The sequence below is a fragment of the Schistocerca gregaria genome, chromosome 2 (genome assembly GCF_023897955.1).
Source record: "Schistocerca gregaria isolate iqSchGreg1 chromosome 2, iqSchGreg1.2, whole genome shotgun sequence".
In the NCBI taxonomy this organism is placed as follows: Eukaryota; Metazoa; Arthropoda; class Insecta; order Orthoptera; family Acrididae; genus Schistocerca; species Schistocerca gregaria.
In genome coordinates, this window is record NC_064921.1 from 928,727,766 (window position 1) to 928,741,771 (window position 14,006).

At 40.1% G+C, this 14,006-nt stretch overlaps 1 protein-coding gene across 2 annotated transcripts in view; it reads right to left on the reverse strand.

The window, feature by feature from the left end:
• Window positions 1-14,006, reverse strand: part of LOC126335359 (DNA polymerase alpha catalytic subunit) — a 253,333-nt gene that overhangs the window by 206,002 nt on the left and 33,325 nt on the right. The window contains exons 5-8 of one of the 2 annotated variants that reach the window (XM_049998549.1): window positions 11,430-11,507; window positions 9,663-9,774; window positions 8,060-8,176; window positions 3,047-3,195 (exon numbers count right to left, since the gene is read on the reverse strand). In XM_049998549.1, coding sequence (XP_049854506.1) covers window positions 3,047-3,195; window positions 8,060-8,176; window positions 9,663-9,774; window positions 11,430-11,507 — 456 coding nt within the window. The remainder of the gene's footprint in view (window positions 1-3,046; window positions 3,196-8,059; window positions 8,177-9,662; window positions 9,775-11,429; window positions 11,508-14,006) is intronic. The other variant, XM_049998550.1, reaches the window with a different exon arrangement.

Here is a 14,006-nt window from a genome sequence, read left to right on the forward strand (position 1 = left end):
CGTAACATCAGGATAATTAATTAATCACATTTAACACATGCTGCCATAACAAAATAAGACTTCAGTTTCATATTCATCAGAATAAATGCTATATTTTGCTGCATTACACATAATTTAATGCGGAACAAACATAGTCCCCCTACAAACTTTTCTGCCAATTTCTTACTACATTACCGATGTCATTGCAGCACACACTCATCTTAATAACCAGTAATAATGTGCAGATGAAGGCTCACATAGTCAAAAAATAGTTAGTCTTTAGAAAAGTCCCCATGATGTTCCTCATAATGGACATCGGACATCATCATGTAAAGCTAATTCCAAAAAAACATCAGTGTAAAAGAGGTGTAATTCCATATAATTTTGTATTGACAGAATCACAATGTGCAAAATAAAGTATGGGGCTCTATATAAAAATTAAGTTTACTCCATTTTTATTGATTATGGAGTAATCTAGTAATGCCCCCCATATCTGCAGTAAGTATAAAAACAGTTTTGTCTTAAGTTTATTATCCATGATGTTCCTCTGAAAAAGTTAAAACGAGAAGCTCTGTGTTATATATAAACCAACCTCGAATCATAATTGAATCACATAACTGTACCTACAGACAATGATATTATAAACCATTATGAAAGATAAGAATTTGTTTTAGCATCAGAGTAAGACTCAAAGAAATGGCACACATAGATGAGACTATTAAAATCCAAGTTCTTAACTCTTGAAGCATTCACAACTGAGTGACAAAGTTCAAAGTGCTCCTAAAAAGCAGTGGAGTTCACATAAAACTCAAAAATGATGCTAAAACCCAAATTGACAGTAGTGAGATTTTTGGGATAAATCAAAGTATATACAAATGGATAGACTAATGGGAAACTAAAGTGGTATATTTGCAGTGTTAATACACAAGAGACATAAATTGAAACTGTTTGAAGACTTTTTTGCCAAGAAATGGTGACCTTAAATATATGATTGGATCCTATTGACCATCGCTCACTCCAAAAATGTAACCAAAAGCTTTAAAGAAAGCTTCAGTTTGCTAGGACATATGTTCCTCAGTCATATTGCCATTATTGTAGGAGACTTTAAACGTTGAAAGATCAGTGAAGATAATTGTAGTTTGTAAGAGGTGGGCATGACAATATCCTGTGAAGTAAGACTGAATGATTTTCATTCATAATTAAGAAGTTGCTCTACCCAGATGTGGTGTGGAATCAGTTAACTAAATGCTTTCTCTGAAAATTATTTGGAACAATAGTTCAGAAGCCCACTCATGAATGAAGTATATTACACTTAATGGCAGCAAAAAGACCCGATCCTTTTGATGTTTTAAACTGGTATCTATGACCGTGAGGCAGCTGTAGCGACAATGATTATCATGGTACAAAGGGACAACTAAAAGAAATTGAAAGATGCACATGTTCAGCAAACTTCTACAGAAGCAATGATTACTTATCAAGAGTTGTAAAACAAAACACAAGACTATAAACAGAGAAACACTGAAAAACTTATTTTCCTGGCACGCTTGGATTATACAGAAACTGACAATGACAATAGCAAAGCAAAAGCAGAAATTCTGAACTCTGTTTTCAAATGTTCCTTTACAGAGGAAGATACAGAAGTACCACTGCCCTAGTTTAATTCTTGTACCATTAAAGAAATAAGCTGTACAGATATTACTGTCAGTGGCACTAAGAAACAGCTGAAATCACTAAAATTAAACATGGGCCATGGTCCTGAATTAATTCCTATCAAATTCAACACAGAAGTTAACCAAATATACTATAGATCCCTTAAAAAAACTGTGCCCCATGGTTGAAAGAAAGTGCATGTCACACTTGTCTATAATAAGGGTAGCAGAATTGATCCACAAAACTATCATCCAACATCACTGACACCCATGTGGTGTAAAATCTGAGATAATATTCTGGGTTCCAGTGCATTAAGATATCTCACAGAGAATGACCTCCTCCACACCAACGAGAATGGATTTCGAGAACACCAGTCATGTGAAGACCAACTCATTCTTTTTCATGCAACGCCATATACACCACAGGTCACGGCAATAAAGTGGATGCAGTATTTCTTGACTTCCAAAAATAATCTGAGTGCCACACTATTATTTATTAACAAAATAATAAATGTATGGGATACCAAACAAGATTTGTGACAGAAAATATAATGTAACTCGATTTGGGGGGGATTAAAAAAACTACTCAATAAGAGGCAGCAAAAGAACACAAATATAAAGGTATAGAAATTAACAAGCTTCCAAAGACAGTGGCTTCTTCTTCTTCTTCTTTTTCTTCTTCTTCTTCTGGCAGCAGGGTTGAAGGAGAAAGAAGAGGGGTGGAGGAAAAGGATCAACAAGATTTACGAAATGGGGAGAGATGAGAAAAGTTGCCCAGAATCCAATGTCAGGGAGACTTATCATATGGATGAAAAGGAAAGACAAGTGATAAAATCTGTAAATGGATTGAGGGTTTCTTGGTAGGGAAGACACAACATGTTACCTTTGATGCAGAGTAATCAACATATGTGAAAATAACTTCAGGTGGGCCCCTTGGTAAGTGAAATGGGATCCAGGGAAGTAGAGGCAGATAAATATTAAGCATTCAACACAGATACATGGATTAACACACCAGATCCCTTAAACCAAAACTCTAAAAAAATTACTCTAATTATTTTCTATGTAAAATACATGCCACATGTAGAAACAAAGTGAAGAATAAATTAAAAGCCACAAATTTTGACTAACAAAGCATTGTTTAACTTCAGGTTGTTTCACTGTTAAAATATTCTGTAATAAAACACAACCAAGTACAAACATGAAGTCATGCTTATGAATGGTATTTTAAACACAAATTACAGTCAAAGCCTGCAGCATATATGAGCTGTAAGTTGCTAGTCTTCCATCTTTACCAATTTTTCCATTGCATGTTCACAACAAGTTACATGGACATTTTTTTCAGTTTTTTATGTAATTAATACCTTTAATTGTATGTTTCAAAAGTCCATTTTGCAGCAAAAGGTACATCAGCCACAAACCTGAAATTCCTGTCTGTTGGATCCGGTTTTTCCAAAGGTAGCTCAGGGACTTTAGGTTCACATGCTGCAATATTACTTGTTATATTGTCTTCAAAACCTTTCTCAGTGCCATTTTCTTTTATATTATGGGAATCACCATCATCAATCATCTGTAACAAAACAATTGTTAAATTTAATAAAACAATGAAAAGTCCAGGATGGAATAAGAAAAATATGGAAAGGACAGATTGCTAATCAAATTGAAGAGGCATAAGGTTGCAGACAGGCACTATACAAAGACTACTAATCATGTAAGCTTCCATATAATTAAGTCCTTCTCCTGAAATTGCGCACATGTTCTCTCTCTCTCTCTCTCTCTCTCTCTCTCTCTCTCTCTCTCTCTCTCACACACACACACACACACACACACACACACACACACACACACACACATGCCAGCACAACTCACACAAAACTGCTACTGTCCCTATCAGTGACTACAATATAATGGCCTTGGTTATGAAACAGGACACCTATAAAATTCACTTGGGATCGGGCTGAAATTATATGTGACAGCTCACTGAGTTACATAAATGCATTTCAAATAACTGTTGTTGTCTCATTTTTTCTTTTTGCATTTATAACCCCAGCATTGCTACAGGACACACCACTATTACCCTCCATTTGAATAGAGGCATCAACTTCCTGAATAGGCTTTTTGAGATCTGAATATAGAAAGAAACTTCCACATGGGAAAAATATATTAAAAACAAAGATTCCAAGACTTACCAAGCGGGAAAGCGCCGGTATGTGCGGATGGATATGTGCGTGTGTGCGAGTGTACACCTGTCCTTTTTTCCCCCTAAGGTAAGTCTTTCCGCTCCCGGGACTGGAATGACTCCTTACCCTCTCCCTTAAAACCCACATCCTTTCGTCTTTCCCTCTCCTTCCCTCTTTCCTGAAGAAGCAACCGTCGGTTGCGAAAGCTAGAAATTTTGTGTATTTGTTTGTGTGTTTTATTTATTGTGCCTGTCTACCGGCGTTTTCCCGCTTGATAAGTCTTGGAATCTTTGTTTTTAATATATATATATATATATATATATATATATATATATATAACAGAAGGCATGGCTTTGCTTTGAAACGCTTTTTCGTGGTAATATGAAAATTACAATGACTAAGACTGTACAGTGTGATACGGATTATATAAAAATATATTAAAAACAAAGATTCCAAGACTTACCAGGCAGGAAAGCGCCGGTAGACAGGCACAATAAATAAAACACACAAACACATACACAAAATTTCTAGCTTTCGCAACCGACGGTTGCTTCTTCAGGAAAGAGGGAAGGATATATATATATATATATTAAAAACAAAGATTCCAAGACTTACCAAGCGGGAAAGTGCCGGCAGACAGGCACATGAACAAAACACACAAACACACACACAGAATTACGAGCTTTCGCAACTGGCAGTTGCTTCGTCAGGAAAGAGGGAAGGAGAGGGAAAAATGAAAGGATGTGGGTTTTAAGGGAGAGGGTAAGGAGTCATTCCAATCCCGGGAGCGGAAAGACTTCCCTTAGGGGAAAAAAAGGACAGGTGTACACTCGCGCGCGCACACACACACACATATCCATCCACACATACACAGACACAAGCAGACATATTTAAAGGCAAAGAGTAAGGGCAGAGATGTCAGTCGAGGCGGAAGTACAGAGGCAAAGAAGTTGTTGAAAGACAGGTGAGGTATGAGCGGCGGCAACTTGAAATTAGCGGAGGTTGAGGCCTGGCGGATATCGAGAAGAGAGGATATACTGAAGGGCGAGTTCCTATTTCCGGAGTTCGGATAGGTTGGTGTTGGTGGGAAGTATCCAGATAACTCGGACGGTGTAACACTGTGCCAAGATGTGCTGGCCGTGCATCAAGGCATGTTTAGCCACAGGGTGATCCTCATTACCAACAAACACTGTCTGCCTGTGTCCATTCATGCGAATGGACAGTTTGTTGCTGGTCATTCCCACATAGAAAGCATCACAGTGCAGGCAGGTCAGTTGGTAAATCACGTGGGTGCTTTCACATGTGGCTCTCCCTTTGATCGTGTACACCTTCCGGGTTACAGGACTGGAGTAGGTGGTGGTGGTAGGGTGCATAGGACAGGTTTTACACCGGGGGCGGTTGCAAGGGTAGGAGCCAGAGGGTAGGGGAGGTGGTTTGGGGATTTCATAGGGATGAACCAAGAGGTTACGAAGGTTAGGTGGACGGCGGAAAGACACTCTTGGTGGAGTGGGGAGGATTTCATGAAGGATGGATCTCATTTCGGGGCAGGATTTTAGGAAGTCGTATCCCTGCTGGAGAGCCACATTCAAGGTCTGATCCAGTCCCGCAACTACCCTCCCAACCTGGTACAGAAGCAGATAACCAGAGCCACTTCCTCATCCCCTCAAACCCAGAACCTCTCACAGAAGAACCCCAAAAATGCCCCACTTGTAACAGAATACTTCCCGGGACTGGATCAGACCTTGTACGGGCAGAGATGTCAGTCGAGGCGGAAGTACAGAGGCAAAGAAGTTGTTGAAAGACAGGTGAGGTATGAGCGGCGGCAACTTGAAATTAGCGGAGGTTGAGGCCTGGCGGATATCGAGAAGAGAGTATATACTGAAGGGAAAGTTCCCATCTCCAGAGTTCGCATAGGTTGGTGTTGGTGGGAAGTATCCAGATAACCCGGATGTTGTAACACTGTTCCAAGATGTGCTGGCCGTGCACCAAGGCATGTTTGGCCACAGGGTGATCCTCATTACCAACAAACACTGTCTGCCTGTGTCCATTCATGGTAATGGACAGTTTGTTGCTGGTCATTCCCACATAGAAAGCGTCACAGTGTAGGCAGTCAGTTGGTAAATCACGTGGGTGCTTTCACACGTGGCTCTGCCTTTGATCGTGTACACCTTCCGGGTTACAGGACTGGAGTAGGTGGTGGTGGGAGGGTGCATAGGACAGGTTTTACACCGGGGGTGGTTACAAGGGTAGAAGCCAGAGGGTAGGGAAGGTAAGTCTTCCCGCTCCCAGGATTGGAATGACTCCTTACCCTCTCCCTTAAAACCCACATCCTTTCGTCTTTCCCTCTCCTTCGCTCTTTCCTGAAGAAGCAACCGTCGGTTGCGAAAGATAGAAATTTTGTATATGTGTTTGTGTGTTTTATTTATTGTGCCTGTCTACCGGCACTTTCCCGCTTGGTATTTCTTGGTATCTTTGTTTTTAATATATTTTTCCCATGTGGAAGTTTCTTTCTATCATTACTGCTGAAGCCCAAGCTACCCGTGATCTGAAGGCTGACCGATCCATCGTCATTCTTCCGGCGGACAAGGTTTCCACGACCGTGGTACTTGATCGTTGGGAGTATGTGGCTGAGGGACTGCGTCAGCTTTCAGACAACACCACATACAAAGTTTGCCAAGGTAATCCCATTCCTGATGTCCAGGCAGAGCTTCAAGGAATCTTCAGAACCTTAGGCCCCCTACAAAACCTTTCACCTGACTCCATCAACCTCCTGACCCACCGACACCCCGTACCCTTACCTTCTACCTTCTTCCTAAAATTTACAAACCCAAACATCCTGGCCGCCCCATTGTAGCTGGTTACCAAGCCCCCACAGAACGTATCTCTGCCTACGTAGATCAACACCTTCAACCCATTACATGCAGTCTCCCATCCTTCATCAAGGACACCAACCACTTTCTCGAAAGCCTGGAATCCTTACCCAATCTGTTACCTCCAGAAACCATCCTTGTTACCATTGATGCCACTTCCTTGTACACAAATATTCTGCACGTCCAGGGCCTCGCTGCGATGGAGCAGTGTTACACCGTCCGGGTTATCTGGATACTTCCTACCAACACCAACCTATCCGAACTCCGGAGATGGGAACTTGCCCTTCAGTATATCCTCTCTTCTCGATATCCGCCAGGGCTCAACCTTCGCTAATTTCAAGTTGCCGCCGCTCATACCTCACCTGTCTTTCAACAACTTCTTTGCCTCTGTACTTCCGCCTCGACTGACATCTATGCACAAACTCTTTGACTTTACAAATGTCTGCTTGTGTCTGTGTATGTGCAGATGGATATGTGTGTGTGTGCGAGTGTACACCTGTCCTTTTCTCCCCCTAAGGTAAGTCTTTCCGCTCCCGGGATTGGAATGACTCCTTACCCTCTCCCTTAAAACCCACATCCTTTCATCCTTCCCTCTTTCCTGAAGAAGCAACCGTTGGTTGCGAAAGCTTGAATTTTGTGTGTATGTCTGTGTTTGTGTGTCTATCGACCTGCCAGCGCTTTTGTTTGGTAAGTCCCATCATCTTTGTTATATATACACAAACAAACACAGACATACATACAAAATTCAAGCTTTCGCAACGGTTGCTTCTTCAGGAAAGAGGGAAGGAGAGGGAAAGACGAAAGGATGTGGGTTTTAAGGGAGAGGGTAAGGAGTCATTCCAATCCCGGGAGCGGAAAGACTTACCTTAAGGGGAAAAAAGGACAGGTATACACTCGCACACACACACACACATATCCATCCGCACATACACAGACACAAGCAGACATTGCCAATATAATTGCTTCCACATTCACAAGTGATGTTGTCAGCCTTGAGACCCCTGGGATTCACAACATCCCTTAAGAGTATGAATGAAAATTACACTGGTTAGTCAACAAACACCATTTCTGACTGCTGTGCAGCTTATCAGAAATTGAGAATTGGAAAAATCTGTAGTTGCTGAAATAGGCTCACTAACAAACATAAAATACTTTTTGATGAGACAGTCATTTTGTCCCAGGCTTCCACAAACTGGAATTCTTAATTAAAGAGGCTGTAGAAGAAGAATGTGTGAAAAGATTTTCAGCCATGACAGCACATATAATCTTGGTGGTGCATGGAAGTGAAAGTGTACCAAATTATATTAATAATCACATTTGGTCTTTTACTTGTGATACATCCAACCAAAAATTATACACATATTTGTATGTGTAAAATACTTACAGCAAGTGCACTGCTGTCAGGGAAACCATCATCTGAATCAAAGTCTTCAATAATCTGTGACTGCATTTGTTGTTCTTGCTGTGACTCTAGTTGGGAAGCATCAACAATTGTAGTGTCCTGAAAAAAAAAAAAAAATAATAGGTACTTAGCCATTTAGTGGAGTGCTGTCGTGGCAATCTTTTGATTTCTGTTCCTCTCCATAGTACATATTTTACACTAAAATTTTTGGCCATATGTATTCATGACATCTTTGGGCATCTTCTTAACACTGCACAGAGTTCATCATCATATTCTGCAAGACAGGCTCAAATAAGTATTTTTCCTAATACACTGTCACAAGAAACCATGAAAATGACATAACAGAGCAAGGAGAGGCCCCTAGGAAGGGGTGTGAGTACAGGATGACAGAAGTTAGGGTCTTGGGGCAAGGTAGAGGGTGTTGAGCAGGCTATTAGCAGACACTGAGGGATTCCTGTAAACCTCCTGCACTCAAGCTTTGTTAGCTGTCTGCCCCACATCCACCCTGCCCCAGAACCCGAACTTCACTCATCCTGCACCCATACCCTCTTCCCAGCAGTCTCCCCTTCTTCCCTTCCATTCGTCACCCCCTCCCAATTCACTCTTCCACATCATCATGTCATATTCATCATGTGCTGAACAAACACACCAGTGCCAGGGCCATGTTCCATTCGTATCCTGTGTACACGCCACATTCTATCCCCTGCACCTAATGAGTATCTATCAGTCATCACAACCATAAGCCAACCTTCTCTGCTGCTCACCGCCTCCTTTGTTCAGTCATCCCATCCAACTGACAGAACTACTCATCCCAGAACAGTGTATTTGGCCCACACAATGTAGCAGCACAAGTGTGTGTGTGTGTGTGTGTGTGTGTGTGTGTGTGTGTGTGTGTGTGTGTGTTCCAATTTTCAACATTGTATTTCAAAAAGGTAAAACATTTTGATCAGTGGCACTCACAGATATTTTCAAAGGATTTTGGAATACGTCAATCACACCCCAACATGAAAACTTGACTGGAAAGGTATCAGCTGACGCAGTAGCACTAAATTTCAACCATAGCACTGGCACATCTACAATTGTTATGGTTTTCGTACAACTGTTCTAGTTTTCATACAACAGGTACTAAAATAATTAAACAAAAGTAAAAACAACATTCAGACAGATACCATTCCAAATTACTTAGTTAATAAATAACTAAATATGAATTAATTCCTGGAATGTATCATGCAATACTGATCCACTGAACTGTGACTTTTTAGTGTTGAATCTGTTGTTTTTATAATACAACAACATAGCCAATCATAGCTAAGAATTCAAAAGGGTTACTCAGCTGAGAATGTCATTGATTTGCATTTGTGATATGTGATTAACTCAGCAGAGTCTAGGTTTCAACACACCTAAAGGAAGCCATGTCTTAAACAGACTTCACAAATATACAGAACAGCCTGCCCTCTCCCCCCCCCCCCCCCCCCTCCCCTTTGCTTTCCAGATACACTTAATGGATACATATCTTTTTTAGGTTTAATTTTGCTTTAGTTTCATTCATGCAAAGCTAGTAACTCAAACAGCACAAAACACTCACATCATCAAAATCATCAATTTCTTCATCTGTCATTTTCTCTAACAACTGAGGATTAATCCTGTCAGTCCTTTCATGCACAGGAGGTGTGGCTGGAATTATAACACGAGCTTTCCTGGAGAAAAAAAGGAAATAAAATTATTAGTCAATTGAATTTATAGAATGATGCCAGATACTCTTGGTTGGAATGTGAACAACAAGTAGAAAATTATTTACAGAGATGTGATGTCTGGAAGAAGTGGAGACTGAGGTCAGAAGAAAGGCAGGATCAATGAAGCTCACCGTGTTCTGCCAGTGGACCACTAAATCTGTTATTGTTTACTGGTGACCAAATGAGGAAATAGAGGGTTGGTGGTGATAATCACATAAAAGATTAAACATTTGCTAGGAAGGAAGGAAGGAGATTAGTGTTTAACGTCCCGTCAACAACGAGGTCATTAGAGACGGAGCACAAGTTCGGGTGAGGGAAGGATGGGGAAGGAAATCAGCCGTGCCCTTTCAAAGGAACCGTCCCGGCATTTGCCTGAAGCGATTTAGGGATATCACGGAAAACCTAAATCAGGATGGCCGGAGACGGGATTGAACCGTCGTCCTCCCGAATGCGAGTCCAGCGTGCAAACATTTGCCACATCAGGGTTTTATAATCATGGGGCTGCTATAAATGGTGTAGTGTACACCGTGTCAGGAATGTAATACAATGTGCAGGATAAAAGTATGGGACACATCTTGATGCTGCATCTATAATACGGATTATTGAATGTGGACTTAAGTAACTACTCCTCTGCCCCTTACTCGAGAGAGAGAGAGAGAGAGAGAGAGAGAGAGAGAGAGAGAGAGAGAGAGAGAGAGTCGAGCACATGCTTACAGGACTAGATTCATTTTTGTTTGCATACCAACTTTCTGTCCACATTATGCCATCCCTAATGACATTTTTATAATTAAAACTTCTAGGCGTATTCTATGCAACTGCAGATCAAAACATCCACTACCTAATTTACTACGTTAAAACTGTCCATATTACACTATCTTTTGAGCTTTAGCTCTTTAGCTAAAACAAATGCGTTTCCTTCTTATAAAATGCTAGGTCTCATGGTTAAGTACTAAGTTGCATCATGTGACATGTAACTTAAACAGACCATTCAACCATCCAAATTGACATGGCACTATAATATTGAGCACACTGATACATCATTGCGTTCGTACACTTTATTTTGCACATAGGTTCTGGCATATATTACCTTTCCAAATTGGGCTTCACCAGATGATGTACGATGCCAGTAAATGCTCACATTTTCAATATTGTATGCAGATAATAAAGCAGTTTCAAACTATCTCTGATAAATAGCTCATCTAGATACAATTTGCTATGACACCATCTATTAAGTAATTTCGCATCTCCACATTTTGAGACAGAATTTGCATGTATTTCGCATTTATCACAAGATGCGTTTTTTTCCGGTCCCTACGTATAACATACAAGTTGGTTCCATGATGAATCACAACTGTTTATTCAGTGAAAAAAATACTCACTTGAACAGAACTGTAAACTCAAGGAGTTAATGAAGCAAGCATCTGGGCCTAAAGTTTGGATACAATTTAATATCATGTCCTACGACCAATAATCTTAACACAACTGGAATTATAGAGGAATTATCAGCAACCGGAAGAAAAAAATTACTCTCTAAATAACTGACATTTTTGTATGCAAAACACCTATATATGGATAACCCACAAAAAATACATGTTTTCATGATCTTGACCAACACTCACTTAGGAGATTGCTTTTTTCCCTCTGGACACTTCAGGCGTCTTGTGGAATCAGCTGCAGAAAATGATTTCAAATGGCTCCTAAAGGCACATAGAAAGTTCAGATTACTCATAAAATATGTTTAAATGGGTTCAAATTAGCATATTCCTGCCTACAACAAGCAGACTGTTACATCTTGAAAGACAGTAAGGTTATAATACAAATTCACAACTAAAGTCCTAATACTACAAATCAACAGCAATAATAAAACCCTATAGCTCTCCACACCTATTCTATGACTTAAGTAATAAAAACTTTAACAATTTAAACCTGTTCCCCATCAAACAGAATTATCTACCAAATAATTTATTATACAGTTTCCATCTGAGATACCAGTTTCGCTATAAATTCAATATAAAATGTAATAGGTGGGTCAAATAAAACTGACTCAGAATATATTTACAACAAGACTGACATGGTGTTTAAACACTTTCCGGAGAATTAACAATTTTTATTTGCTACAGAGCTGGTTTTATGGCATTTTGCCACTAATGTTTGCATTACAGGCTTTGCTGAAGGTACCGCCAAAACACTTCCGTGTTACTTTGTTTGTGCAAAAAATCCCACACACGTTTTCCAAGAATTGTGCTTCGTGTAACACTTTACAATGAACATGTGTCATTTTATAGTTAGCACTATTCTGTGCAGTTTTCAATTAATCAGTATACAGATCTGCTCCTCGCACTCACTCAAATGTAATGATACAGTGAAGTACTCTTGGCAGAGCACGGAGGAGATGTGCAGCACAGTCACATGATGGTAACCGATGGGGGCATCAAAATTACTGTTTTCATATTTTTCTGTGGTGGGCAGTTCTTTTCATTAACAAGGATCAGTTCCGCCTCAGTCTTATAAACAGCTTCTGGGCCAGTTTTATTTTAACTAAAGTTGATTTGCAACTCCCCTAACACTAGCACTTCAATTTCTGTAATTTTTACACCTTATGATAATCAGCTGTCTTTACACTCATTTTGATATTGCAGAGCCCAGTTTGTCAGTGTTTTGACAGCATATATTTTCCAGCTCATACAGCACATTTTACTTAATCTGTAACTTCTTTGAGTCATGCCACATCTTCGATGTTTCAAAGCCATTGCTACATGTTTCCCACCAGATAAAGAGGTAATCATGTCTTAAAAGGTCATTCGCAGAATCATTTGTATATACAGTAGAGCATCGATTATCCGAAATAATTGGGGGACATGGGTGTTCGGAAAACTGGTTTGTTCGGATAATTGAACTGTACATGTTTATTTACCAAAAAGTACTGTACAGTAAATTTATTCATAAAAACAGGCATCTCTTTTAGTGTTAAAAAGTAACATACAAAGGCAACTTCAGTAGGAATATATAATATGTGGCAGTTTATTAAACAAAAATATATACATATTACATTGTCGACTTCCCCACCTTGTACTCATTGGATAAAGTAGTTGCAGATTCACAGTCTTCTAACCTTTTAATAATCTCGTACTTTTCCCTCACAGAAAGGACAACATGTTTACGTTTAAGCATTTTGTATCGTCAAAATCACTTCTTCCTGCAACAGCACACAAGTGGTCGTAACAGAGAACAGAAGGTGACTGCACTGGGAGAAGCTCTTCTTGGGGGCGCGCGCAATCCTTCAAACTGCGGTGAGCGGCACACCTCGATTCTAAGCTGGCGCATCTGTTGCTGTGAACAGCTTTGATACTGCAGCTACTTCTACTGCCAGTGCCAAGCCGACAGAAGTGTGCTGATTGTTGAAACACAGCGACTGGCGGCTTGGCCGGTCAGCAGTGCCTTGTGCAGGCCCCACTAGAAGCAATGCTCCGGCAGCGGTGGCCCAGTGCGGCGATTACCTTGGGAAACTTGGTTTGGGAGTGAGGGGGATAATTGAAGGTAGGGTGGGAGAGTAACAGCTGCAAGCGAGTACACAGTTCGGTTAAGCGGTCGTTCGGTTGACCGACGTTCGGATAATCAACACTCTACTGTACATTCAAACATCTGCCTTACTGTAGCTATGTTACAGAATGCTAAGCAAGATTTGAATGACAAACCAGAGCTGACTCCCCTGCAATCTGTAGGAATTGATTATTTCCTTTTGCAAAAGATTTTAATTGGATTGAAATTAATGATCAGCTAATGGCATCAATTGTATGTGCACCATTCCAATTTTATGTGCAAAAACAGTCACCCTTAAATAGCTCAGAACTGGAGAGAGACTGATGGTTCAAATTCAGTGGACAGTCCAAGATAAGTTTTAACAGTTTGAAAAAGTTTGGAGTTTCCGTGCAATTAAAAAACACCTTTTTTGTGGGAGGTTTTTGAAGCACACCACTTGTATACTTCAAACTTGTATGGAATCAGTTCAAACTTTGCACAGACGTAGATAAATGGATAAAGTCAAAACAAATTCTTTTTATCCAATAATCTTTATCTGTTGGCAAGATATAATGGTTTAAAGTCAAGCTAAATGTAGCACATAAAATTCATCTTATGTGAGTTGAATGTGTGAAAACCATTTAAAATGAATCGAATAAATAAAATATGAACTACTA